The 27,420-nt window shown below is 34.0% G+C and overlaps 1 protein-coding gene across 1 annotated transcript; it reads left to right on the top strand.

Annotated features, from left to right (window-relative positions):
- Nucleotides 1-1,771: 1,771 nt before the first annotated feature.
- Nucleotides 1,772-27,141, top strand: LOC123539058 (uncharacterized). The gene is made up of 22 exons (XM_045323530.2): nucleotides 1,772-1,891; nucleotides 2,628-2,675; nucleotides 3,092-3,133; nucleotides 4,381-4,428; nucleotides 4,939-5,016; nucleotides 8,002-8,091; nucleotides 9,417-9,467; nucleotides 10,504-10,575; nucleotides 11,677-11,757; nucleotides 12,118-12,156; nucleotides 12,921-12,992; nucleotides 13,976-14,023; nucleotides 15,175-15,246; nucleotides 15,626-15,709; nucleotides 17,042-17,092; nucleotides 18,989-19,048; nucleotides 19,752-19,859; nucleotides 21,290-21,334; nucleotides 23,674-24,009; nucleotides 25,622-25,788; nucleotides 26,140-26,274; nucleotides 26,997-27,141. Exons 1-22 carry the CDS (start codon nucleotides 1,879-1,881, stop codon nucleotides 27,090-27,092), a joined length of 1,836 nt encoding a protein of 611 aa, XP_045179465.2. The 5' UTR covers nucleotides 1,772-1,878; the 3' UTR covers nucleotides 27,093-27,141.
- Nucleotides 27,142-27,420: the final 279 nt, after the last annotated feature.

Below are 27,420 nucleotides of genomic sequence, written 5' to 3'. Positions count from 1 at the left end.
ATCGCTCACCTGACCTATTGACCTAAAGATCAACAAGATTAACATTCTGACCAAGTTTCATTAAGATATGGTCATAAATGTGGCCTCTAAAGTGTTAACTAGCTATTCTTTTGATTTGACCTAGTGACCTAGTTTTTGACCCGACATGACCCAGATTCGAACCTGACCTAAAGATCATCAAGATTAACATTCTGACTAAGTTTCACGAAGATACAGTCATAAATGTGGCCTCAAGAGTGTTAACAAGCTTTTCCTTTGATTTGACCCCGTGACCTAGTTTTTGACCCAACATGAACCAGATTCGAACTTGACCTAAAGATCATCAAGTTTAACATTCTGACTAAGTTTCATGAAGATACAGACATAAATGTGGCCTCTAGAGTGTTAACAAGCTTTTCCTTTGATTTGATCCCGTGGCCTAGTTTTTGACCCAACATGACCCAGATTCGAACTTGACCTAAAGATCATCAAGTTTAACATTCTGACTAAGTTTCATGAAGATACAGTCATAAATGTTGCCTCTAGAGTGTTAACAAGCTTTTCCTTTTATTTGACTCCATGACCTAGTTTTTGACCCAACATGACCCAGATTCAAATTTGACCTAAAGATCATCAAGTTTAACATTCTGACTAAGTTTCATGAAGATACAGTCATAAATGTGGCCTCTAGAGTGTTAACAAGCTTTTCCTTTGATTTGACCTAGTGACCAAGTTTTTGATCCCAGCTGACCCAGATTTAAACTTGACCTAAAGATCACCAAGATAAACATTCTGACCAAGTTTCATTAAGATACGGTCATAAATGTGGCCTCTACAGTGTTAATTAGCTTTTCCTTTGATTTGACCGGGTGACCTAGTTTTTGATCCTACATGACCCAGATTCGAAATTGACCTTAGGATCATCAAGTTTAACATTCTGACCAAGTTTCATGAAGATATATCATAAATGCGGCCTCTACAGAGTTAAAAAGATTTTCCTTTGATTTGACCTGGTGACCTAGTTTTTGACCCCAGATGACCCAGTATCAAACTTGTCCAAGACTTTATTAAGGATAACACTCTGGCCAAGTTTCATTAAGATTGGGTCAAAATTGTGACCTCTAGAGTGTTAACAAGCTTTTCCTTTGATTTGACCTGGTGACCTAGATCTTGACCCCAGATGACCCAATATCAAACTGGTCCAAGATTTTATTCAGGGTAACATTCTGACCAAGTTTCATTAAGATTGGGCCAAAATTGTGACCTCTAGAGTGTTAACAAGCTTTTCCTTTGATTTGACCTCGTGACCTAGTTTTTGAACCCAGATGACCCAATATCGAACTCGTCCAAGATTTTATCGAGGGTAACATTCTGACTAAGTTTCATTAAGATTGGGCCAAAAATGTGACCTCTAGAGTGTTAACAGTCAAATTGTTGACGACGGAGGGACGGACGACGGACGACGACGGACGCCGGACACAGGGTGATCAATAAAGCTCACCTTTGAGCACTTCGTGCTCAGGTGAGCTAAAAATCTGGTTCAGGACTGGGTAACATTAAAATGTGTAAAACAAATATACAGACTAGGAAATGCGTTGCAAATATGAGATGTTACAGAAGGAATCAAATTTTTGCGCACTGGGTAAACTGGAAACAATAACGTTTGGCATCAGTCGGAGACGTCCTTTGTTAACATACCTTTCAAGCAAGTAAGTCACGTCCACATCATGACATTTATTCTATTTACATCAAAAAATGGCAAAGTCACCATGATCGTCACGTTTCATTTTTATCGGAATGAATAAAGTAAACATAAAGTCTTTAATTAAAATGACATTGACTTCTTATCGTTGTGTTTAAAAGGTTTCTTGAAATTAAGACTACATTATTTTGCTCATCATGAAGGTTGAAGGTATGTATTCGTTAGTTCTATTTATTGATTATTTGGTCATTACATTTTTAAATGTTCAAAATCATGATCCAAGTAAAGAGTTTCGTTTGCATTTGACTCCACCGGCACAGTGTAGGTCTTATGGCAACTTTCCAGCTTTGACGGTCACAGTCTAAGTCATGTGGCAACTTTCCAGTTTTGACGGTGGCGGAAAACCTTTTGCGCTTGTCTCGAAATAATTCAGACACGGGCGCCCGCCCACATGAGTAAAAGAAGCGACTTCCCGAACGCAGTTGGATGGCATGGCGTCTTCAGACGAAAGAATTCTACTCCCTAAACGCGAACCAACAGCTGAGAAGGGAAAGCATTAGAATGCAGCGATCCATTCTAGGGCCTTGTCTAGAAAGAAAAATCCATCATTCTGGTGGTACTATCATATACTTCACTTTGGCTCTCGCTCTATATAGAATCCTGACTCTTTTTACACTGGTAAGGAAGAAGTAGCCACACACTTTCGGCTTTTTTAATTGATGATAACAGTAAATATTAAGATAGTACAAACAGCACAAATAAACAACATTCAGTGCGTATTTTACTTTTGATAAATTAAATTTATACGTCTCCACACCAAGCTGTCGGCACTTTTGGAGAAGTTTTTTTTATAAATAATTTCTTTCCATACCATGATATCATTCGTATAGTATGAAATATTTTTTAAAGTCTTAAGATATTTAAGGGAATATTATTTATTTTTTAGTTGTGGCATTTGTCCTGTTAGCAGAAGTGCTTGGAGTAGCCTGGGGCGGTAATGTTATTTACTTAACTTTCATTAAATGTTTTTTACACCATCACTATTTATTGGTTTCGACTAATTATTTGGCCATAAATTCTCTTTCAACAAATTTTTATTTTTTAACGATTTTTAAACGATTTTCTTGTTTCTTGATTTATTGTTTTGGTAAGGTTAATTCTCGAGCGATCAGATGTACACGAGAACTTTATTCCTATTGTCTCAAGTTACAAGGTCAAGGACGTTGCTAATTCATCCGTAAAACACATGCATTGAAGTTTTATGACCTTAGAATAACATTACGTTTAATAAGACTGTGCAGATATGTGAATGCAAGTTTAGATGTAACAATGAGATATTTCCATATTGACCTCCACTTTAACTAGTAAGTTTTTAAATCAATGTTATTTTTTCCTTTTTTCCATTTGCAGGGACCGATTACAGTCACTGTACAAACTATGCAGAATATAACAGTAAGCTGCTGAAAATCTTGTACTTCATTTCCAGGGCGACTGTATGTCGACTAGTACAATACTGATTAGAGCATTTCGCAAGCATTGTCTTATAAGCCTGTCAAGTAACCCTGCTGTAAAAGAACAGTATAAATGTAAGCAAGTTATGGCATTTAGACGTCCTAAAAATTTCTAAAACTATATTAGTTAAAACAATATATTTGTCTACTACATTGTAATAAATATCCCAAGTTCAGATCTTGTAATGTAAAAGACCAAAATTTATACATTGTTTAACACTTTGTGAAAGTGACAGTTTCAGTAGCTCACAACATTGTACTACTTACAAAATGAAGCATAATGTAGACTGTACTAGTAATAATATTATATATCCAATAACGTGTACAAAACGTAATGTACGGTAAATTCGTGAAACTAGTCAGCAAACTTCTCGCCGCATGAACGGTAAATTGGTGAAACTGGCCAGCAAACTTCTCGTCGCGTGAACGGTAAATTGGTGAAACTAGCCAGCAACCTTCTTGTCGCATGAACGGTATATTGGTGAAACTAGCCAGTAAACTTCTCGTCGCATGAACGGTAAATTGATGATCCTAGCCAGCAAATTTCTCGCCGCATGAACGGTAAATTGGTGAAACTAGCCAGCAACCTTCTCGTCGGATGAACGGTAAATTGGTGAAACTAGCCAGTAAACGTCTCATCTCATGAACGGTAAATTGGTGAAACTAACCAGCAAACTTCTCATCGCATGAACGGTAAATTGGTGAAACTAACCAGCAAACTTCTCGCCGCATGAACGGTAAATTGTTGAAACTAGCCAGCAACCTTCTCGTCGGACGAACGGTAAATTGGTGAAACTAACCAGCAAACTTCTCGCCGCATGAATAGCCATAGGTTGTACATCAACAATTTTGTTCATCCAGATATTTCAACTAATGTAGCTATTCATTTCAACAGTACTATTCTGGTTTTAATTTTATGCTCATTGACTGAGTTAATGATAAGATGGACAGACTGCTGAAGGAAATATTTTGGATGCACATTTTAGGTACTGTATATCCACAGGGCATCAATTTAAAGACTATGTATGATATGCAGTAACTCATTTGACTTTATCGTATTGTTTTCTCCAAATAAGTTTTTGAACTATTTCATGCATATTGCATAACTGGTACTTTTATATTGTTTGTTTTATAAGCACATTTTTATGATATCTGCTTCTATTCATATACCCATATTTATACTTTCAGCCCTTGCTAACCTAATGAAAAACGATACATGTATGCAAGCAGATTCAGGTAGTTCTTATATTACTGTCGGGTCACATGATTTAAAAAAAACTTGTTGAGCCTATATATAAACAAAATTATACAGAAAGAATACAAGGTCATTCTTTACAGAAAAACCATCTCGACCTTCGTATAACAGTATTCACTTCAGAAGTCGCCTTTTCTAGGAACTTCTTAGAGCAAAATATTTCATAAAAATTGATTTTAGATACACAAATCATCCATTCTGTAAATTGAAATTTTCTCTAACCGTTGCTCGCTGGGATTAAACACGATTGTTTAATGTTCAAAACATTAATCCTTACCGTACAGTTAGAGTTCGTTGCAATTTAAGTCATAGACCTGTGCTAACCGGGCATTCAAATGAAAGTGTTGTGGCAGGATAAAAGGTGATATCTTGACAGGATAAACTTGTTTTCCTCCGCTTTTGGCAAGAAAGAGTTATGATTGCTGGGAATGTTGACTTTGTTTCGTAAAGAATCAGCTGCATTATATAAAAAATATTGGTAATTATTTCAGTTTTCAATCTGCTTACGGCAATTACCTTACGGGAAAGGGATGGAGACTGTAGGATTCATTTGATAAATCTCCTTGCAGGTAAGTTTATTAATGATGCAGGTTTCAATTAGTACATTTACTAACGGGTAAGTAAATTAGCTTACATGGTCGAGAGGATGTAGGATTCATGTTATATAAATCATAGCGTTTAAGTTTATTAACTTACATGATGGGACGGGAGAATGTAGGATTTATGTTATACAAATCATAGCGGTTAAGTTAATTAACTTAAATGATGGAACGGGAGGATGAAGCGTTCATGTTATACAAATCGTAGCTGTTGAGTTAATTAACTTCTGTGATGGGACGGGTGTGTGTGTGGGGGGCGGGGGGGGGGGGAGGGTGTAGGGTTCGTGTTATACAAAAACTAGCGGATAAGATAACTAACAGAATTGGTCGGGACTATATATTGTTCCTGCAGTTCATCTCCTAGTAGGTAAGTTAATCAACTTACATGATGTGTTGGGAAAATGTTAGATTCATTTAATTCATCTCCAAGCGGGTAAATTATTTGACACACCGGATGGATGATGTAGGATTTATTTAAAACATCTCCTGGCGGGAAAATTAATTCCTAGTAGGTAAGTTAATTAACTTGCAAGATATGTCAGAAGGATTTAGAATTTATGTAAAACATCTCCTAGCAGATAAGTTTTGTAACTTGCTGGATGTGTCGGAAGGATGTTGGATTCATTTAATACATCTCCTAGCGTGTAAATTAATTCACAAACAGGATTTGCCGGGGTGATGTAGGATTCCTGTAGTACATCTCCTAGCCGCCTAGTTGGTAAGGTAACAAACATACAGGATTGGTCGGAATGATGTAGGATTTATTTAATGTATATCCTAGCAGGTAAGTTAATTGATTTGCAGGATATGTCGGAAGGATGTAGGATTCATGTACTACAAGTCATAACGGGTATAAAGTTAGCTAACTTACAGGATGGGTCGGGGAGATGTAGGATTCATTTAAGACTTCTACTGGCGGGTATATCAACTTCCATGCCTAGCAGGTAAATTGATTAAATTGCAGGATGTGTCTGAAGTATGTTTGGATTCATTTCATACAAGTCAAAACGGGTATTAAGTTAATAAACGTACAGGATATGTCGGAAGGATGTAGGATGTAGGATTCATGTAGTACAAGTCATAACGGGTATTAAGTTTATTAACTTACAGGATTGGTAGGGAAGATATAGGATTAATTTTATACATCTCCTATCGGGTAAATTAATTAACATACAAAATGGGTCGGGCTCTAGTGGGATCCATTAAATACATCTCCTAGCAGGTAAGTTAACTTACTTATAGGATGGGTTGGAATGATGTAGGATTCACGCATTACAAATCCTAGCAGGTTAGTTACCTAACGTAAAGGATGGGTTGGGAGGATGCATGGTTGTTTGAAGAATTAAAACATTATTTCACCCTGATAACACAGCTGCTGTTTGAAGTTTAACTTTATTGTCTGCTTTTCAAAAGTTTGATACCGTACAAAAATATATACCATCTGAACGTCGGAAATAAACTTGATCTGATCGGATTTACAAAGATATTTTATTAAACTAAATGAAACAAAACAATTTGTGAACTCCGTTTGCATATCTTTAAATCCATCAATAATTTATAGATATATTTGATAAAATCAATAAGGACTTTTTTCCTGCTTACGTGTGTGCGTTTATGTGCTTTTATATGTGTGTGTCTTGGCGACTGTGTCGTTATTTCTTACTTGTCTGTTTATCTATGTACGTTAGTTATGTGTGTGCGTGTGTGTGTGTCTGTCTGTCTTTTGTACATGACTGTCTGCGCTGCTGTGGTTTACGTTGTGGTAAAAATAACTACAATTAAGTAACGTACCATTCCGTACTGAATATTCTTCCTTGTTCCACTTTCCCCTTCAGCCCCCCACCCCCGCCCCCTTTCTCCTTCCCCCTTTTTCTACATTTGGCATAATATCAATATGTATTTGTTGGATTTTTTGAAGCAATCCGTCTATAATATTTTTGCAGCTTTTTGTTATGGGCCTACTTTGCAAATGCGTGGCTCTGAGGCTGTGTTTGCGGTTCTTTGTGCTTCCGAGAAAACTACCCTTACCTATTATCTTTTGACTAACTATCACGGTTGGCTAGCTAAAATGCCATATTACGGTTTATAATTTATAATGTTACAATCAAACACATTTCTAAATAATAATTTTACTGTTCTATATGTAGATCAGTTTATCTACGTTATTACTTTTCTGTTTCTAGATCACTTTAGAAACGATATTTCTTTTTCTATTTCTAGATCACTTTAGAAACGATATTACTTTTCTGTTTCTAGAACACTTTAGAAACGATATTTCTTTTTCTGTTTCAATATCACTTTAGGAGCGATATTATACTTTTCTGTTTCTAGATCACTTTAGGAACGATATTACTTTTTCTGTTTCTAGATCACTTTAGCATGTTTAGAAACGATATTACTTTTCTGTTTCTAGATCACTTTAGAAACGATATTTCTTTTTCTATTTCTAGATCACTTTAGGAACGATATTACTTTTCTGTTTCTAGATCACTTTGGAAACGATATTTCTTTTTCTGTTTCTAGATCACTTAGAAACGATATTTCTTTATCTGTTTCTAGATCACTTTCGAAATGATATTTCTTTTTCTGTTTCTAGATCACTTTAAAAACGATATTACTTTTCTGTTTCTAGATAACTTTAGAAACGATATTTCTTTTTCTGTTTCTAGATCACTTTCGAAACGATATTTCTTTATCTGTTTCTAGATCACTTTCGAAATGATATTTCTTTTTCTGTTTCTAAGTCACTTTAGATACGACAGATAATGTTTGGTTTGACATTACTACTCTTTTTCTTGATCACTTTGAGTCGATGCTATTCTACTATTTCTAGATAAATTTAGGTCCGATCTCACTTTTGTCTTTCTCCACGTCTATATCAATTTGGGTACGAAATTAATATTTTACAGTTTTTTTTTTCTTAATGTACAATATTGTGTTATTGTATAATTTTAGACCACTTTGGCAAGCATTCCTCTACGCCAAACAATTGTCATTGTCAAGGAGCGAACAAACTGCAGCAGTATTACATGTGGCCTGTAGACGGTAATACAGTTACAATTTAATTTCGTTGTTTATTTGTATCGAAATAGTATGTGGTAGAGCATCTGCGTTTGTTAAGATTGTCAAAAGAACGACTGACCATGTTACTTTAATTCATAAAAATAGCTCATAATAACGAAAGTAATTGTTCGTTCTTGTTACGAAATGTGGTAAGGTTCAGTCTGCCTGGACTTGGTCTTGTAATGAAAAGTAGTTAAGTTCGACTTGAATAATCTTGTTCCTGTAATCACAGTTAAATTTGACCTGAATAGACGTGTGTATGTAATAAATGTTAGTGAAGGTTGACCTAAATAGACTTGTGACGAAATGTAGTAACCTTTAACTTGTATGGACTTTCTTTTCTTGTAACGAAATGTAGTGACATTCGACCTGAATGGACGTGATCTTGTAACGAAATGTAGTAACGTTCGACCTGAATGGACGTGATCTTGTAACGAAATGTAGTAACGTTCGACATGAATGGACGTGATCTTGTAACGAAATGTAGTAACGTTCGACCGAAATGGTCTGTTCTTATAATGAAAAGTAGCTGAGCTGAATTTACTTGTTCTTGTAATAAAAAGTAGTAACAGTGACAGTAAGATATGCCCAGACGTAATATTCGTAACATAGTGTACATAACAATAAGTCTAGAAAACTATTTTCTACTGACTATATAGAACGTGTAACAAATATTGCAGAGTAAGATAACTTTTAATCTGTGAAATAAATTTTGGGTATGATAACTTTATTTTCAAAATGTATTGATCATATTTCAAAGGTTACAAGCCACAACATCCAACAATACATTTCTCAGTTTGCAAATAATTACACCTTCATTTTTCAGACAAGTATCATACTTAACTATACACTTTCAAAAATACAACAGACATGTTAAACCCCTCAACAGTTCATTTCATAAGTTATAAATTATTGCACTCGTGGAGTATTTATACTTGTGATCTAAGATAAAATGTATTGCTTAGTGTTAAAATTTGTAATATCAAAAATGTACTGTTTTATTCTATATTCGCAGTAATATATTAATGAATATCATAACTTGTAATCTTAAAAATGTATTATTAAGTGTAATTTTATTTAATTGTTATGATTGTGTTATTATTTTACAAACTTAACAAAAATATTCTTATGCGGTACAGTTTGTAACCTTAGAAATATATTGTTATGAGTTATAATTTCTGATCTGTGAAATGAATAGTTGGGCGCTACACCTTATAACCTTTGAAATGCATCACCGATGTTATAACTTCTATAACTAGAGGTAATACGTTATGAAATAATATAAAATCAAGTAATGTATTTTACAGGGATAGCACCTTTAAGGGACCATTGTCTGTATAATTCTGGAGAGTACAGAAGTAAGTACACGATTACGTACTGCACTATGATAAATTGTAAGAGATGTTTGTCCTTATCTTCATTTTTATATCTTAAGGACCACAATGAAAATAAGAAGGCCTTTTTTTGTTTTATCCTGCTATAATAATGGCATTTATTATATGTCATCTGCAATTGCACTTTTATTATTATTATGTTGACATTGAATTTGTACATGTTTTATGATATATTGTCTATTGTACCACAATCTATCTACCTATCTATCTACCTACCTACCTACCTACCTACCTATGACGCATTTGTTCATATTAAACATGTTGCTGCTTCCATCGAGGCACATACTAAAATAAAACTTCTATAAAAAGACGGTTTATTTTAGATGTATGAGCGATTAACTAAAGCAAATATTGTAGTCTTAATTTAAGGTTACAAACAGGTAAATAGTTTTCCCTATATGTTCTATATAAAACTGGCATTTTTAAAGAGCTACCAAACATAGCTAAACCCATTTCAGAGAACAAATCCTTACCTCATTTTAAAGAGTTATAATAAAACTGATATAAAATGAAATGAAAAGTAGGGGTCATATATCTTCTAAGAGAGATTTCTCTTGTCACATTTGCTTACTGTAGAAGCACATCAAAATCACACTGCTGTTACCCGGAAGTACTACTCATACTTAAATTCAGCTTCGCCTCACCAAATACAACCTGCTGTCCCATTTTTCCTAGCAAAATGTCAAAAATACATCAACAATGAAATTTAAAAAGAAAACTAGCTTTACTTTAGACCTCTGTTGCCATGCCCAGCGAAAAATTAGTGTTCGAAAACCTGTCCGCCATTACACGACTAAACCAGATGACCAGATGGCTCCCACGCTAGTTCCTTTACTTTAGTTAGGACTCAAACATGTAACGAATAAATGTTGTTTAATTAATAAACAATCCAAACAAATCATTTGAGGAAAACAGAGACATACCTCACCTGAATTAACGATAGCCAAACTATTTCTTTATATCTAGCAATCATTTACATACAAGAACACTTATTTTTTAGACATGTACTACCAGTTTTTTGAGTCCCCGTATTCGAATAATTACCATATGGCTTGCAGAACACATCACTCAGGTATGTAATAGAAATTATTAACATATTTTGAAGTAGATAATCTAGTTTGAACCTCCGTGTGTTTTAACTTTCAAAGAAGAGCGTGCATAGTAGTTGAAAATGACCCATATGAAATGCAGAACAAGCAATAATCCAGAAATAAGCTATGTTAGTAAAGGAAAAAAATGTGATGGCCAAAGAGAACCTTTATATGCTCCAAAAATATTCCCGAATTACCTCATGTATGATTAACTTGTCCCAAACGAGCTAATGAATAATCGAGCTTTCTTAAAGAAAAATAAATTAAATATTGTTGAACTTAAAAACATAATTACAAAAAAATAATTATTTGCTCACCCTGTTATATGGGTGATAAGGATATGAACTATGCCGCCTTTTTAGCTGTTATTTTGCTATAAATGAAAGTACAGTTTTTTCGTCGATTCTGTTTGGGCCATAAGGAGTAAATTAGAAGTGTTCTACCAGTCTCAAATAGTTAAAGATTTAAAGTATTTTTTCTGTTGCTAACCTATTTTGAGCATTTCGTTTCTTCTGATAAATTTGATACAGATTTTAGTCAAAGTCGCAAGTACAATTATATAGTGATCGAGTATTTTTATGATTAAAAACATGTAAAAGAAACATTTGTGTGTAGTGCACGTGAAACCCGTGATTAGTTTTTAATCACTTGTATATCAGCTCAGAAATCGAAGTACGTGTTCAGGTACAGAATTTCATTCTTTATTTCCTAGAATCGTTTATTTCAAAATTAAGAACATGCCTCTCGATTCCATGTGTTCACACTGTTCTTTAGAATGTAAATTTGAAGTTTGATTGTGTAGACTTTATATATAGAAAGCAATTCACAACATGTGCTTATTACTTTATATAGAGAACAGAATATTTCAATGTTCACTCGATTAACTTGTAAAACCTAAACATAATATTTCAAGATTTAAACTTACGTTTTGAGAGCAACTTCATTTACGTTTCTCAACGAATGCTTATCATCATGAATATGAATATATGTGTTCTACATGCAGGCGTACGTGTATAGGTTTCACGGAATCTCAAGTACTCCCTTTTTAACGTGTTTTGATTATGTTGATACATACATTTTAGTTTGGTCTGCGCTTAGAAGCATTACTACAAACGGCATTGGCAATAATTCTTGCCAAAAAGATATAATAGTTCATCTAAAGTGTAAGTAGATTTAACAATATTTCCACATTTACTTACCAGTAAAATCAGTGCCCATCCAAATTGACAAATGCCTCACAACTTCTTAAAAAACAAAATGATATTTCATCAAAATGAAATACATTTCGTTTAAAAGCAGTACTCTAATGCATTGTTTTCTGCTTTGACCTTTTTAGAAACAGTTACTTGTCATTACGGTAATTTCTAACGCTATTTAAATAAAAATTGTTTATCAGTTAACCTGTCGCTTTAATACTTTGGTAAAATTTTAAAACGCATCTTGTACCACCAAAATATACTCCTGTTTTACCCTTTCTTAGACAACTTCTGAAACATTTGTTCACAAAGCAAATTCTTTTTCAGACACATTTGAACACCTTACGGATCACTGTATATGCACAGGTACGTCATTGACAACAGTTTAATGAGATTATACCAGCCTTGACGAAACTTCTGTGTGAGAAACGTCAAGCACCACCAAATGACAAAATCAGATATCAAATGGCCCTATATACATGCTAAAAATAAACACAGTTTAAAAATATTTTAATATTAAACTTCTATATTTGATTTAAATATAATGGAGTACTTCGTACGCAAAAAAAGGAAATACAGGGAGTGATTTTGGCGTTTGTATCCTGCCGATTTGGTCGAAAAACTAAGGTTAGACAAAAAGTAACATGATAACAGGTAAGACGTAATATCAAGTGCCCAGCTCAAAAACGCTCTTAAAATACTTACTTAAACAATATAGTCCATCTGACCAGCAAACGTACTAGGATCATAATAATCGAGACGACGAATGTACAAGGTGTTATATAAACGTGACCGTAATTGCAGTAACAATCCCGGGAAAATAACAAAGCATTTCCTCTAATGGTATATGATAATTATATGGCAAAAATACCAAATAGTAATGAATGTTTCAATTCCATACAGAGATGACTCGCAATGTCTTAGAACTTCAAAAAATAATATGGACTTAATCAGTACCATTTCTATCGAAACAAAATGAATGAAGGATAGTAAAATATTTACCATCATTTGAATATGCCCAAATCATTGAACGCAAATGTATAAACTGCAGTTTCAGAATCGGCGTTATTATGAAATTGTATTTTGAAAGATCAAAGCAGTGCAATTTTTTCCAAATATTTACGTTTTAGATGCACCTACGCATGTCAATAGTCACCAGGGACATGACAATGATAAATGCCATCATTACGACAGTTTCAATAGTAAGTTATTTTTAGATAAAAGTGTAAATGTCATTATTACGACAGTTTCAATCGTAAGTTATTTTTAGATAAAATATAGATGTCATCATTACGACAGTTTCAACAGTAAGTTATTTTAGATGAATGTATAATTGTCATCATTACAACAGTTTCAATAGTTAGTTATTTTAAGATAAAAGTATAAATTGCATTATTACGACAGTTTTAGCAGTAAGTTATTTTTAGATAAAGTACAAATGTCATCATTACGACAGTTTCAATAGTAAGTTATTTTTAGATAAAAGTATAAATGTCATCATTACGACAGTTTCAATCCTAAGTTAGTTTTAGATAAAATATAGATGTCATCATTACGACAGTTTCAACAGTAAGTTATTTAAAATGCATGTATAATTGTCATCATTACGACAGTTTCAATAGTAAGTTATTTTTAGATAAAGTATAAATTTCATCATTACGACAGTTTCAATAGCAAGTAGTTTAGTATGAGCATGAAACATATGATTGACGTTTAGTTACTGATGCTTACAAGATAGTAACCTACATGTATCAAAAGACTTCTTTATAGATAAAAGATTCGAATACATAGAGGTTCAAAAATATAAAGTCCTGAGAAATAATGCCACTTTCAAGTGTGTAAAAATACGTTAGCGTGCTTTTAGATGACAGATTTTATAAGGTTGTAGACGACATGTCAATAATGAGTTTAGATGGCACGTTCGATAAAGAGATTAGATGGCACGTTCAATAAAGGGTTTAAATGACATGTTTAACAAAAACGTTTAATAAAGAGTTTAGATGGCACGTTAAATAAAACGTTTAATAAAGTAATAGATGACACAATTAAAAAAGAGCTTAGACGACACGTTCAATAATGGTTTAGATGGCACGTTCAATAAACAGTTTAGATAAAACGTTTAATAACAGATTAAATGATACGTTTGATACAGAGTTTAAATGAAGTGCTTTTTTAACTTTTTCAGAGCTACAGCAGCTTGCAGAGACGGAAGGATGTTTGAGTGCGAATTCAGGTTGGAAATATTCAACGGTTTTTTTTTTTATTATATGCATAAAGAATATTCTGTAGAATTATCGCTTTTATTTCACAAATGAATACGAATTGACAGGTATCTAACCCACATTGCATTATGTGGCTGTCCGAATTCGTATTAGTACTGTACCCGGAACCCGGACTACCTTCGCTACTATTCATGACCCAGTTGAAGTAGTCCTTTGTTTCTGCTAAAATGAAAACAGAAATAAAAGGATATAATGAAAGGATCATTGTATCAATAGCTTGATCTTGGCGTATTGGCTCTCGGCCAGATCACTCAAGGCGCATGCGCGCATTGTCTGATAACGACTTAATATCCACAGCTAACTTTTTAATATCCTTGTTATACAAGTGTAAAGATACTTTGCAATACTGAAACCTACATGTTTGTTGGACAGTAGTCATAATGATACGTTGATCGCTAACCAAATTAATAAGATAAAATAGGGTTATCATAACAGTAGCTTGATTGACCTAAGCTGTATTCGGCCTAAGTGGATTTTGCCAAGTCGGATCACACGAGATGCGCAAGAGCCGAATACAAAATCCCAGATCAAGCTACTGTTATAATGACCCTTTTATTATGTACCTCCACCTTGTTTGCTGTCCTGTTATCGAACGAAATTTTTAATGTTTATCGATGTTAAAATAGTTCTGAGTGTAGTTTTTATGTGCGCTATTTATAGAACAGTGCCAGGCTATGCATATCAAATGAAAGTAGTTTGTCAACATACAATACAAAAGGTACAATACGGATTTTTCCCGCCTATTCAGATTTGCCTGTGAATTAAACGCGCTATTTTTGACAAAGTTTATATAGGTATATAATAAAAGCTCATGCATGACAATAATAATCTGTGGCTGCCACATGTTCGATTATGAACATAATATATATCAATATCTTGTGAAATCCTGTTTTCGACCATATTTTACAAGGTTTGATATGGATTCAAAAAGTAAATATTACTATCTAGTTAATTTTGTTCTATTACATCCCCCCTTTTCAAAATCATGAACGCCTGGGGCTATGCTAACCTTTATCAATTTGTTCAAAGCCTCCTTGACATCTGTATGCTATGAAACGCATATCACATCTAACGTTATCACAATCCTCTTGGTACGTTTTAGTGTGGCACTATCTTGATGACCTTCAAGTAAGGGCTCCAGCATGCCGAGAGAGAATTCAAAAACACTTGAATGGTAAGTATATTTTGCCAAAATTGTAAATATTTTGTCGTAATTTATATCAGGTCGACAGATAATAATCAAATGTATAACTCTTCACTGGTCAAAAGAAGAAAATACGACACTTTGTTCTTCGCAATCTCATATAAGCGTTGTTTTCTTCTTTTTATGTCAGGCAGTTACCTGAAAAAAAATGCGTACTTACAGTTAAAATCAAAAATGCATGTTTTCTCTGACGATGCTTATGAAACGGGAGTATCAAGTCGACTTTACAAGGTAAATTTGCTCATTACCGACCAATTCAGTCTGAAAGTAGTGGCTGTTTCATACAAGTATTTACTTCTTAACCGCGCTTATCTCGACGATTTATCTCTATTTCTATGTGTTTTTTCAGACAAGTATGCGACGTCACAGGGTGTATCCCATTGTACTTGCAATGAACGACGTCATCTTGTCAACCGTCCAATACACCGAACGTGTAAGATCTTAAAAATTTATTAAATATGTGTATAAATTCTGTACAAATATGGTTTGTATTGCACAAATAAATACGGACAGCCAAAAAACAAAACAAACTCGTTTTATAGTAAATCTTTTATTTTGAATGTTTTCGGACTACTTTCGTTATTTAATATTCATTACCTGACACAGTTTTATAAACTAGTGCATACAAAACCACCGAACTGCTATTTTAACACGGGTAAACATTACATTCATCGACCGACAAGACGGATAAACGTTAAATGCATCGACCAACAAGACAAATAAACAAACAACAGCATGGCGGCTTATGTCAGAAAGGCCAATTATTACAGCGACTCGTGGATTTGCCGGGCCGCTTGCCGACAAACTCTTCTCGAATCGAATAGATCATTTCAGATAAAGCAACTTGTATTTTTATTATTTTAGTATTTACTTTGTAATGAAATACTGAGAAAAACTAATGAAATATAATGTACCACTCGTAAACATTGAAAAATTAAGGTCGAGTGATATGGGACTGTTTTAAATTTTGCTCACTTTCAAAAATGACATTGGGGCAGAAGTAAAACCTACCTACATTTCTTTCACAATATGTAAAATGTAAAGAGTAAAGGCAAAATAGAGAACTTTAACCTCATGTAACTCAGCATTTCTGGAGATGTCAAACACTGTCCCCCTTCTGTTTCAGAGGTAAATTCACTTTGAACAGCAAGAAATCACTTATCAAAAAAATGTTTTCACTTTGTACATTAAATCAGTAATAATAAGTCTTGTAAGCAATATAAGGAGAAAAAATAGCTGGTACAAGCCCACATTTCAAAATAATCTGACATAAGTGTTTTTGGATGACTCTCAGTTTGAGCTGTGAATTCCAATGAGAGATGTAGGGCCGTACTGGTCCTCTTGTTTATTGTATTTAAGTACGTATCGTATCAAAATAAGTCAATATAATAGATAAATTTCATATCTTATTCTAACTAACGAAATATTCACTGACTTGAATCTTCTAAGGAAAGCTTAATGTTTTAGATGCTTCCAATAAGCTGCATGTTTATATCTGACTTTTATTTTTGAATATCCATAATGCATATACATGTATTATAAGGTTAAAACTAGTCTTCTAAACTTTCATGTAATCACAAACCTTATCAGAAGTCGCGAGTGTAGATGATGATTTATACGCTATTTGTAACCTGATATTAACTCTTAAAATATCTTAAAATCTACGATATCTCTCAAAAACGATGCTTAAATGCGAGCTTTACCACTCTCCGTTTTCAAATATTTAGCTGAATAACTTGCTATCTTTTATTTCATGTTTCAACAGTCAATGATAGCGTTTTCGACTGCTTACACCGCACAAGCGGCACCTACCGTGGTAAGTGGATAAACAAAAGCCAAAATACGGACTTTATTTAAGCTTATTGGTGAAATACTGGAAAATAGCAGTGAGATATAAATCGATATCACTCACAGTGCCGAACTTCTTTTTTTACCAGATAAATTATCTTCCTTGAAATATATTCTTTAATTACCTCCCTTTGCTGCCTTTAAAATTACTGGATTATACTAATACTCAAGCCATACACGAGTCATGAACTGCTAGACAATCCTACATAGAACAGGCTAGCTATAATTAAATTTGCAAAAGAAATAATGTTACTTTTGTCAGCTTGGTTGCTAGGCCTTGCCATTCATGAATCATGTGTAGCTAGAATCTACAGATATATGTGTGTTTCCTCTACTTTTTTCCCATTGGTTCACTATCGTGTGGTAGATTTTACTGGCGACAGCACATTTAGTTGGTTGTTGTCTTAGTTAATTATCACAAGACATCAACTCAACCTTACGTAATATGCCAGCATTTTCGTCGAAGTACTTTCCCACTCCAACTCCAAGCCCAGCCAGTTGTGTTCCAACTTCCATCCATTTTGTTATGCTATGCAGCTCCTAGATCAATATTTCCTAGCTATTTCTATTGAATCCATGATGATATTTAATTCTGCAGCCTGATTTTACGCATATTCCACAGTTATTTAGATTTTTCGTGTTGTTTTTTTAATCTGACCTTCTGCGTGTGTTTTGGTAAACAAAGCAAGCTTCCGGTTATTCAACGAACTGTCTGGTTGACCCGAAAAGTTTAAATATGCTTCTACTTATATACCGGCAATTGTCAATGACTCTGTTAGCCGCGGATTGTGTATTTTTTACAAAAAATATTTAAATGCAGTTTTTGTTTTTAAAAACAAAATGGCGTCGTGTTGATTTAATGAACCTAATCACCAATATTCGATATTAATGTGCCTAAGTGTCCATGGTAATTTAGCGGATGTATCATATGTAACACGGTAGCTTAATTAAATCCGAATTTCGTCATGAAATATTGGATTTATATGAACATTTATGCACGTAATAAACGGAAAACTCGTTGATCTTCACAAACTAGCATAAAATAAAAAGAAAATTTGTTTGTTTGCAGTGAGATATCGAAATATATCATCACCGATAAGGGAGACAATTCTGATATTTTCACTCAGGCTCCGCCTTCGTGAAAATATTCAATTGTCTCCCTTATCGGTGATGATAATATTTCGATATCTCGCTGCAAACAAACAAATATCCTCTATTTCCTTTCTATCGATGATAGAAATGACGCATTTTCTATCGTTGTATTACAAATGCATTAAAAAATTAACCTAAGTATGTTAGTGTGATCTTGTCAAATAAAGTTTCGAAGAAAACTCATGCTGATATTTATGTGTGTGTGTGTGTGTGTGTGTGTGTGTGTGTGTGTGTGTTCGGGTTTAACGTCTTTTTCAACAATTTTTCAGTCATATAAACGACGGTGTCAACTTATAGCAGTGAGCCCAATGCTCAACTTTATATTGCTGCCTCACTGGAATATCACGCCGTAGTCACGTGGCATGATACCCCACCCAGTCACATTATACTGACACCGGGCTGACCAGTCCTAGCACTATCCCCTTAATGCTGAGTGCCAAGCGAGGAAGCTGCTAGTACCATTTTTACGTCTTTGGTATGACGCGGCCGGGGATCGAACCCACGACCTCCCGCTCTCGAAGCGGACGCTCTACCACTAGGCTACCGAGGCGGTAGTAAAACAATAAATTTGAAAAACGCAAATGGCTTGTACACATTTTTACAGAGTTTTCCAAAAATGAAATGCGTTATGTTCAAAATTACTTAAACTTATCATTTATTCGTTTTGCCTGCCATGACCTTGGTTATCATTTGCCATGTTAACATCTTTTAGACATCGAAGCTGACCTGTTTTCAAACATTCGCGCAAAAGGGTGCCAGAATCATGACTATTGTAAGTATATTTATAACTTTTCTTGCTTCTCGAAGGGGAAGCATAAATATCGCCACTTAATTAGTCATTTCGTCCATACTTAAATTCTTTTCCGGGGTATTTCTCAGCAAGCGCTTTTATTTATTATTATAATATTATTATACCAGATTTATATAGCGCCTTTTTCATGATCAATTTCACGTTCAAAGGCGCTTTACATAGTTTAGCACAGCTTCAAAGGAAAGCTTCTCTTCCAAGGGATGCACATATTGTCTTTATGTTCCGGACAGATTATTCTAATTTCCCTTTTGATGATTCAACTCTTGTATACTACATCCTAGTGTCTTGTCCTGAGGATTCCTCAGCAAACACTCGCTGGAATTAAAAGAAACTAAGCAGGAAGCTAAAATTCCTTGAGGATATGTGTCTTCATATTTTGTTCAGATGATTTTTCACTGACTAATTGCCCTTTGATTATTCAACATTAGTAACATTGGCAAAGAGTATTTCGCATAAACAATTGTCTAGAATTCAGCGGGGCTTTACAGAAATCTCAAATTACCGGTAGTATACTGTAGCACCATTTCTTCCCGAAATATTACCCAGCAACCACTTACTTCATATAAAGCCAATTTGTCTATGCTAAGCATCATTTGAGATCACATGTTCCTCTATACTGGTAAGGCTTTGTTTTTCATACTTACACGTTCTGATACCGCTACAGTATGGACCAAACTGGAAAGCGTGCAGAACTACTGCTCATGGCACAACATGTACCGCCAGTGTGAACAATGGGTTGACTGTACAAAGGACTTGATAGTTACGGCAGCGAGTAAGTATAATACAATACAAGTAGATCTAGTTATGTGTATACAAGATTTGTCGCAAATATTGAAACGGAGCTAAAACACGTTAACATCATCTGGAAAAATATGTCAAATAAAATTGCAATATACGGACTACGGCATTGAAACAGGCATACTCATGGCGTTGCCCTTATACGGGTTGAATGTATGTATACCCGCATCAATCGACAACCACTACCCCTATTTGTTTGCGTGTTGACAGGATGATAATTTGCATATTTACCTCCCTTTATGTATTTTCATTTTTACTGTTATGATAGGATTATAACTTGAAACTTACATACATGATGTATCTGGTACATATGCAGTCTATGATATCCATTAATTTGAACATCTTCATTTCAAGTTTCAAGTTTATTGGCATAATCAGCAAACAATTTGCCTTTGGCCATTTACAAACACAAAATACTATGGCAAAGACACTTATACGTACACAAATGGTAATGGATACTTAATATTTATATACGCATTATTACAATATACGGTAACAAAACAATTAAACTTTCCAGAGCATTTTTCTTTTTAAAATAAAGAAATTTGCATTTTCTTTAATACATCTAGATATTTCTATTAGAAATTTACATTTTCTTTAATATATCTAGATATTTTTATTTGCAAACTTTTGCTTTTTGTCGACATAAGCGAGTTAAATTTCTGTATAAAAGGCCAAGATATGTTTCTAAAGTATTTTCTACGAACTGTTCTGAATTTGTCACAACATAACATAAAACGATATCCCGATTCAATTGCCTTTTGATTACACAATATACGTAGTCTATTTTCTCTTTCTGTACCATTATATCTGACACTTTCTATACAAAAGTTATGAAATGACAATCTTAAGAACTGTTTTCTCAAGTCATCATTAGTAATATTACGAAGATAGTCTTCAAATACAAAATCTTTTTTCAATAATGTAAATATACAACGATTGGAACAATTGTTGAGATTTAAAATATACATTGATAGTGTGGAAATACTCTAGATGGTGTATTTTATACTTCAGTTCCACATGTCACATGTATTCAAAAACGAAAAGACTTCCATAATGCTCATTTAAATAATGTCAGATTTCATATGCCGAAATGAACAATAGGGCGGTACTTCAAAATTGCTCTGTATTTTTATGAGCCCGATCATTTATTAGAATACACTTGATATAATGCCGAAAACATTTCAAAAAGTTCTTTACTACAGTTGCCAAAGATTTAACAATGGAAGTTTAAAGCTCTTCACACTGAAGTTACCTGGAGCCCAACTGGCACAATTTCATGATCACTGATTATACAGAAGGTGCCGTGTGGCCTTAACTTTACAGAAAATTCAGATATCTAATTAAATATTCACGTAATTATTTATTGATAAAAGATACTTCATAAATTGATGTTTATTTCAGTTCAGTATCCAACAGATGATTCTGACGGCTGTGTTTGTTCGAAAAGTAAGTATAGAGTGTGTTTTTTCGAAAAGTAAGTAGATAGTGTGTTTGTTTGAAAAGTAAATAAATAGTGTGCTTGTTCGAAAAGTAAGTAGATATGTTTGAAAAGTAAGTAAATTTTTTGTTCGAAAAGTAAGTAGAAAGTGTATTTGTTCGAAAAGTAAGTAAATAGTGTGTTTGTTCGAAAGATAAGTAGATAGTTTGTTTGTTCGAAAAGTAAGTAGATAGTGTGTTTATTCGAAAAGTAAGTAAATAGTGTGTTTGTTCGAAAAGTAAGTAAATAGTGTGTTTGTTCGAAAAGTAAGTAGATAGTGTGTTTGTTCGAAAAGTAAGTAGATCTTCACAAACTAGGAGTACCTGGATCGATCAAGCACATGCTTTATGTTCCTATGCTACTGTAAAAGCACATATTTTCGCTGGGTTTAAATTTTGCGGATTCGAAGTTTCTAGTATGTTTTATATGTTTAATACTCGCGAAATTGTGAACATGGTGCCATTTTTAATTTGAATTATACTGATGGTGAATATTTACGTGAGGATTAATTTTCGTGAGATGTAGGGCCTCCCGAATATAGCGAAATTAAAGCCTCGCGGAAGTTTCCGCTTTTAAAATAAACAGGTTCGGAAGTCTTCATGAAGACTTTCTCACCAATCTGCTCGTTATTTGGGAGAGACAAGCAAAGCTGGGCTGGAGAAAGATATCTGCAATCATATCACTGAAATAAACAAAAAATCATGAAATTATTTGTAAACGCCAAATACTGAAACGGGAAAGTTCCATTAACAAACCCCTTTAACAGTTAAGCGAATTCAATTTCGAAAAGTGTTTAATGTCAACTAAATAGATCTGGTTAAAAACATACGCAAGTAAGGACATCATCGGTAAAAGTTGCTTAATTTTATTAATATATCGTGATGTACCTTGTATTAGAGCTTTAAAGCTAAAACTTCCATTCGTTTACTAAATGGTTTTTATATATCTATATTTCTTGAACTAAATCTACATGTTTTGACTATGTACAGCAATATATCAATCAAAACCACCACATAGCCTTTAGTCCCTTATTTAAAACAAGAGGGCCAATATGCCCTAGTCGCTCACCTGAGAAACACACCATAAAAGTGTAAACATGTTTTACCTAGTGATTTCATGGAAACAAATGTTCTGACCAATTTTCATTAAGATTGAATCAAATATTTGGTCTCTTAAGTGTAAACAAGTATTTTCTTCAACTTAACTCCTAGTTTTTGAGCCAAGATGGCCTACATTCGAACTTGACCTAGATTTGATCAAGGTAATTATTCTGACCAAATTTCATCAACCTCAATTGAAAAAATACAGCCTCTATCGCATAAAAACGTTTTTCTTTGATTTGTCCTAGCGACCTAGTTTTTGACCCCAGATGACCCATATTCAAACTTGACCTTACTTTTATCAACATTATCATTCTGACCAAATTTCATGAAGATCAATTGAAAAATATGGTATTTTTCTTTGATTTGACCTAGTGACTTCGTTTTTGACCACAAACGATCCATATTCTGAATTAATCTAGATTTCATCAAGGCAATCATTCTAACTAAATTGTATGAATATCGTGTGTAAAGTAAAATGCAACCCCTATTGTGTACACAAGGTTTTTCTTTAATTTGACCGGGTGACCTAGTTTTTGATCCTAGATGACCCATATTCAAACTCCACCTAGATATCATTTAGAAAGATATTCTGATCAACTTTCATGAAGATCCAGTGTAAAATGCAGCCCCTATTACATACAAAATGTTTTTATTTGATTTTACCTAGTGACCTAGTTTTTGACCCTAGATGACCCATTTTTAAACTCGGCCTAGATTTTATCAAGATAATCAATCTGACAAAATTTCATGAAGATAAGTTGAAAAATACAGCCTCTATTACATAAAAAAGCTAAATGTAGACAAACGACAGACAGACAGACAGACGCCGGACATCGAACGATCACAATATCTCACCTGGTGAGCTAAAAACAAAACAAACAAACGGAAGTGTACCTCTGTTTACGATTTAATTGTAAATCTTATTTGATCCCTTAAGTAGATATACAGTGAATTATTGTAATATACTGCCAGGCCGTGCGTACCAAACACCTTGTAAATGGACAACCAGCGTCCATAAGCTTTCAAATAACGACTTGTTTTCATAATGATGTAAAAGCGATTTTGAACAATGACTTGAAGTTTATGCGAATTCCTCCATCATGTTGGTATGCCTTTGTTAAAATCACTCTACTGAAGGTGTAGAAGTAAACCTGAATCAGCAAGACAAACAGTTTCTGAATTTAAAACTTTCTTTGTTGTTTCAGTTACTTCCCCAACTTTGCCAGTAACCTCAACAACTGCAACGAAAGCTCCCACGTCAGCGGTGAACACGCCTTCATCCACACCCACAACTGCAATGAAAGTTCCCACGTCAGCGGTGTCCACGCCTTCATCCGCACCCACAACTGCAACGAAAGCTCCCACTTCAGCGGTGACCACGCCTTCATCCACACCCACAACTGCAACAAATGATCCCACGTCAGCGGTGTCCACGCCTTCATCCACACCCGCAACTCCTACGCCTGCTTCTGCTTCGTCGGTAAAAGTAACTCATTCATCAACTACAGTTATATCAACACAGCGAACAACCCCGACAATTAGTAAGGAGATATTTTCAATGCTTATAAATACCGCCAAGTATTACTGGAATACTTTGTCTGTCTCCTGCATTGCCCCTGGATCAATCATTTTGCAAAGTCTTCATGTATTCAAATACTAGTTTTACTGTATTTTATAAAATGTTCATGTATTCAAATTATATATATATTGTTGCACTGTAGCATGCAGTCATATTAAATGAAGACAGTTCACGTTGCTTTGTAACAATTTGACATATTACTATAAAACGTCATTTAACTAGGTAACTAGGTCACTGTAAACTATATCCTTAATATGTTCTTCAGTAACTGATAGAAATACATTGAAGATATTTCCTTTGATAGACAGACATTGATGATATTTCTAATGATTTCAATTGTTAGCCATTGATAATATTTCAATTGTTGGACAGACATTGACGATATTTCCATTATTAGACAGACATTGATGATATTTAAATTGTAACATAGACATTGATGATATTTCAGTTGTTAGACAGACATTGACAATGTGTCAGTTGTTAGACAGGCACTGATGATATTTCCATTGTTAGACAGACATTGATGATATTTAAATGACTAGATAGACAGATATTTCAATTGTTCGATAGACATTGATTATTTATCACTTGTTAGATAGACACTGATGATGGTTTAATCGTTAGACAGACATTGGTGATATTTCATTTGTTAGACAAACAGTCATTATGTTTCTACTGTTAGATACCCATTGATGAATTTTATCGTTAGACAGACATAATGGTATTTCAGTCAATGGACAGACATTGAATATGTTTCAATTATTACAGAAACACTGATGAAATTTCAATTGATAAACAGACGTTGATAATAATTTAGTCGTTATGCAAACATTGGTGTTATTTCAATCGTTAGCCAGATAATCGTTTGATAAATAATGATAATATTTCAGTTGTTAAAGTACAAACATTTCAGCAGGGATACTATTGTTCTAACCCTTAAAGACAAAATATTTTGTATACAAGACACAAGCTTGTATGTGTAGTTGGTTTGTCATTTACAGTACAGACAGAAGCTTTTAAAAGATTATAGTCTGAAGGACCGAGGGCCAATAGTTTTGACTATTGACCGACATGCCAGTGTTTTAGTGTTGTATTACATGACATCAGAAATAAATTTTCATAGTTTTGTCCTTGAAGTTTAGACTTCAGTACAGTGTTGAACTACAGACTGGTCAATAACACACACTATGAACCGGTGACTTACATAAGTAGTCGCTTATATAATATCAAACATAAACATGTGCAGTAAAGATATCATGAAATAAGCTGACAAAACATGACTAGGAATAAATAGAAAGGGCGAAGCATCAACACAAAACCATTTTCAAAGTTACCATTCTTAAATTAGAAAAAGACAGGGACCCAGATAAGGTCAAATTACTAGTATTCTGATATTGCCTCAGGAGTACTTGTGTAAATCATCTAAAATAAGTTATTCATGGGGAGGGTGGGTTTTTGAATAGATCTAACCCCAGGACAGCAATGTTTCACTTTATAGCGGTCAAGAACCAGCATTGTTCAGAATATTTGCACTATCTTTGCATTGAGTCATTAAATATGTTTTAAATTTCCAGAATTTGCATGTAACAAACTTGCAGTTGTAGAGGACATTGCGAAGTCCTTGAAAGCAATACATCCAAATTCCAGCTATTGTAATGCAAGCGCTGGCGGGTCTGATGACGCGTATGTTCTGTCTACATGCAATATTGCGTCACCGGTGACGTGGACAAAAGGAGCCAATGTGAGTTCCATAGCGATTTTGTCAATGTTTATGTAGATATTATTTGAAAATACCGCTTATATTTTACGCCTATAAGCCAACTTTTGTAGTAAAACAACGACTTTTACGAATAAACACAACGGTATTAAAAAGTCCTGTTGTATTTAAGCTAAACAACTCTATATAATTCATGTCCAAAAACTGCAATTAATTGCCGAATATTTGCTTATTTTCTGCAATTGTTCGTGCAGTTATGGTCAGTTAACTAGGAGCTATGGCCTTATATATCATACAACAAAAGTCGGCAGGAATTGCAACACAATTTATATATACACAGTGTATATTTATCCGGATTAATTTCATCCATCTAAGGTGATGGCGGACTGTGAGTCAAGTACACAATTAATACCCACATACACACCAATATCAACATTCGACGGTGACAGTTACACTCCTCTTGGCGCTCAGTCTGGCATATTTTTGGGATGTTATAACAGTGGTATCAAAGTAAGTAAAATGTACAATAAATAGTTAAAATAATTTATAATTCACAAAATAATGATTTGTGAAACCTTTAAAGGTAACAGCTGACTCGCAATGAAAATCGGAATTTTCCGTTCGAATACGCAAACTCCGTATGTGATTTCGGCATTCTCCGGCAGAAAAACCAGTTTTCTGTTATGACCGAAGGATGCCGAAATAGAATAGAAAAATATTCAGTCATTTTTCTTATGGACAATATCTCCACTTGCATCAAACAACGAAAGGCCAAAATAGTGGAGGGAATTCACGATGAAATTGTCATCGCTGCCGATTTGGGTTTAAATGCTGATTTTGTACAGAATATGAGATGAACTCAAATACAAATTACATCTATCAAAAGAGAATTCAATTCGTAACTGATTTATATAAAAATCATCAAACAATTTCCAACATTACGAATTTTCTGGTGAATTAAACCTATGTACTGTACACGATTAACGTTTACCGCGTCTTCACAGCAATATGACCACGCGATAAAACCAATAACTTTACATGACTGTGTACTGTGATGTATCCTCCATTTTTTTTTTTTGGTCCTTCTAAGTTAAGACGATTAGATTGTCTGTCACAAATATAAAGTTGGACTAATTTGCGGTGTTGTTTTACAATGTATGCATAAATTACCGTTACATTGTAATATTATTTTTTAATCATGCACTTTTCTCAAACTGTTTACGTTCTTCCAGATTGCGATCCAAAAATGTAATGGACTTCCTGAAATTGTCAAGATTGAGAATGGAGCGTTCGTCGATAACGCCAGGAACTACTACATTATTGTATAAGTTTATTTTGAATAAAATTGCAATTATAAATTGTTTCAGCAAAGACAAATGTTTTCTATATTACTTTCTGTCTGAAAATCATTTTTCTTCAAAAACAAAGTAAGGCATAATGTGTTATTAACTTTGAAAGTATATACCACAACAAAGTAAACTAAATGAAGACTTGGTTTGAACGAATCTGTTCAAGGTAATGGTATACGCAAAACCACTCGTGCCCCTAGCACCAGCCTTAGCAGAACTAAGTAAAAATAAAGTAAAATTGAATTGATTCTATAATGCTAATGGATCAGTAAATATAAAAACATTTTGTCAACACTTTACCTTCACT

This window comes from Mercenaria mercenaria, chromosome 18 (assembly GCF_021730395.1).
Source record: "Mercenaria mercenaria strain notata chromosome 18, MADL_Memer_1, whole genome shotgun sequence".
NCBI classification, from domain to species: domain Eukaryota; kingdom Metazoa; phylum Mollusca; class Bivalvia; order Venerida; family Veneridae; genus Mercenaria; species Mercenaria mercenaria.
Note: the sequence above shows the minus strand (reverse complement) of the source record. Positions and strands in the feature narration are given on the sequence as shown.

Bases quoted from the DNA above. Each gene is read 5' to 3' on its own strand.
- LOC123539058 (XM_045323530.2), top strand. The intron at 2,676-3,091 runs GTAATGTTATTT...TTCCATTTGCAG, and splicing joins GCTTGGAGTAGCCTGGGGCG to GGACCGATTACAGTCACTGT. The intron at 25,789-26,139 runs GTGAGTTCCATA...CATCCATCTAAG, and splicing joins CGTGGACAAAAGGAGCCAAT to GTGATGGCGGACTGTGAGTC.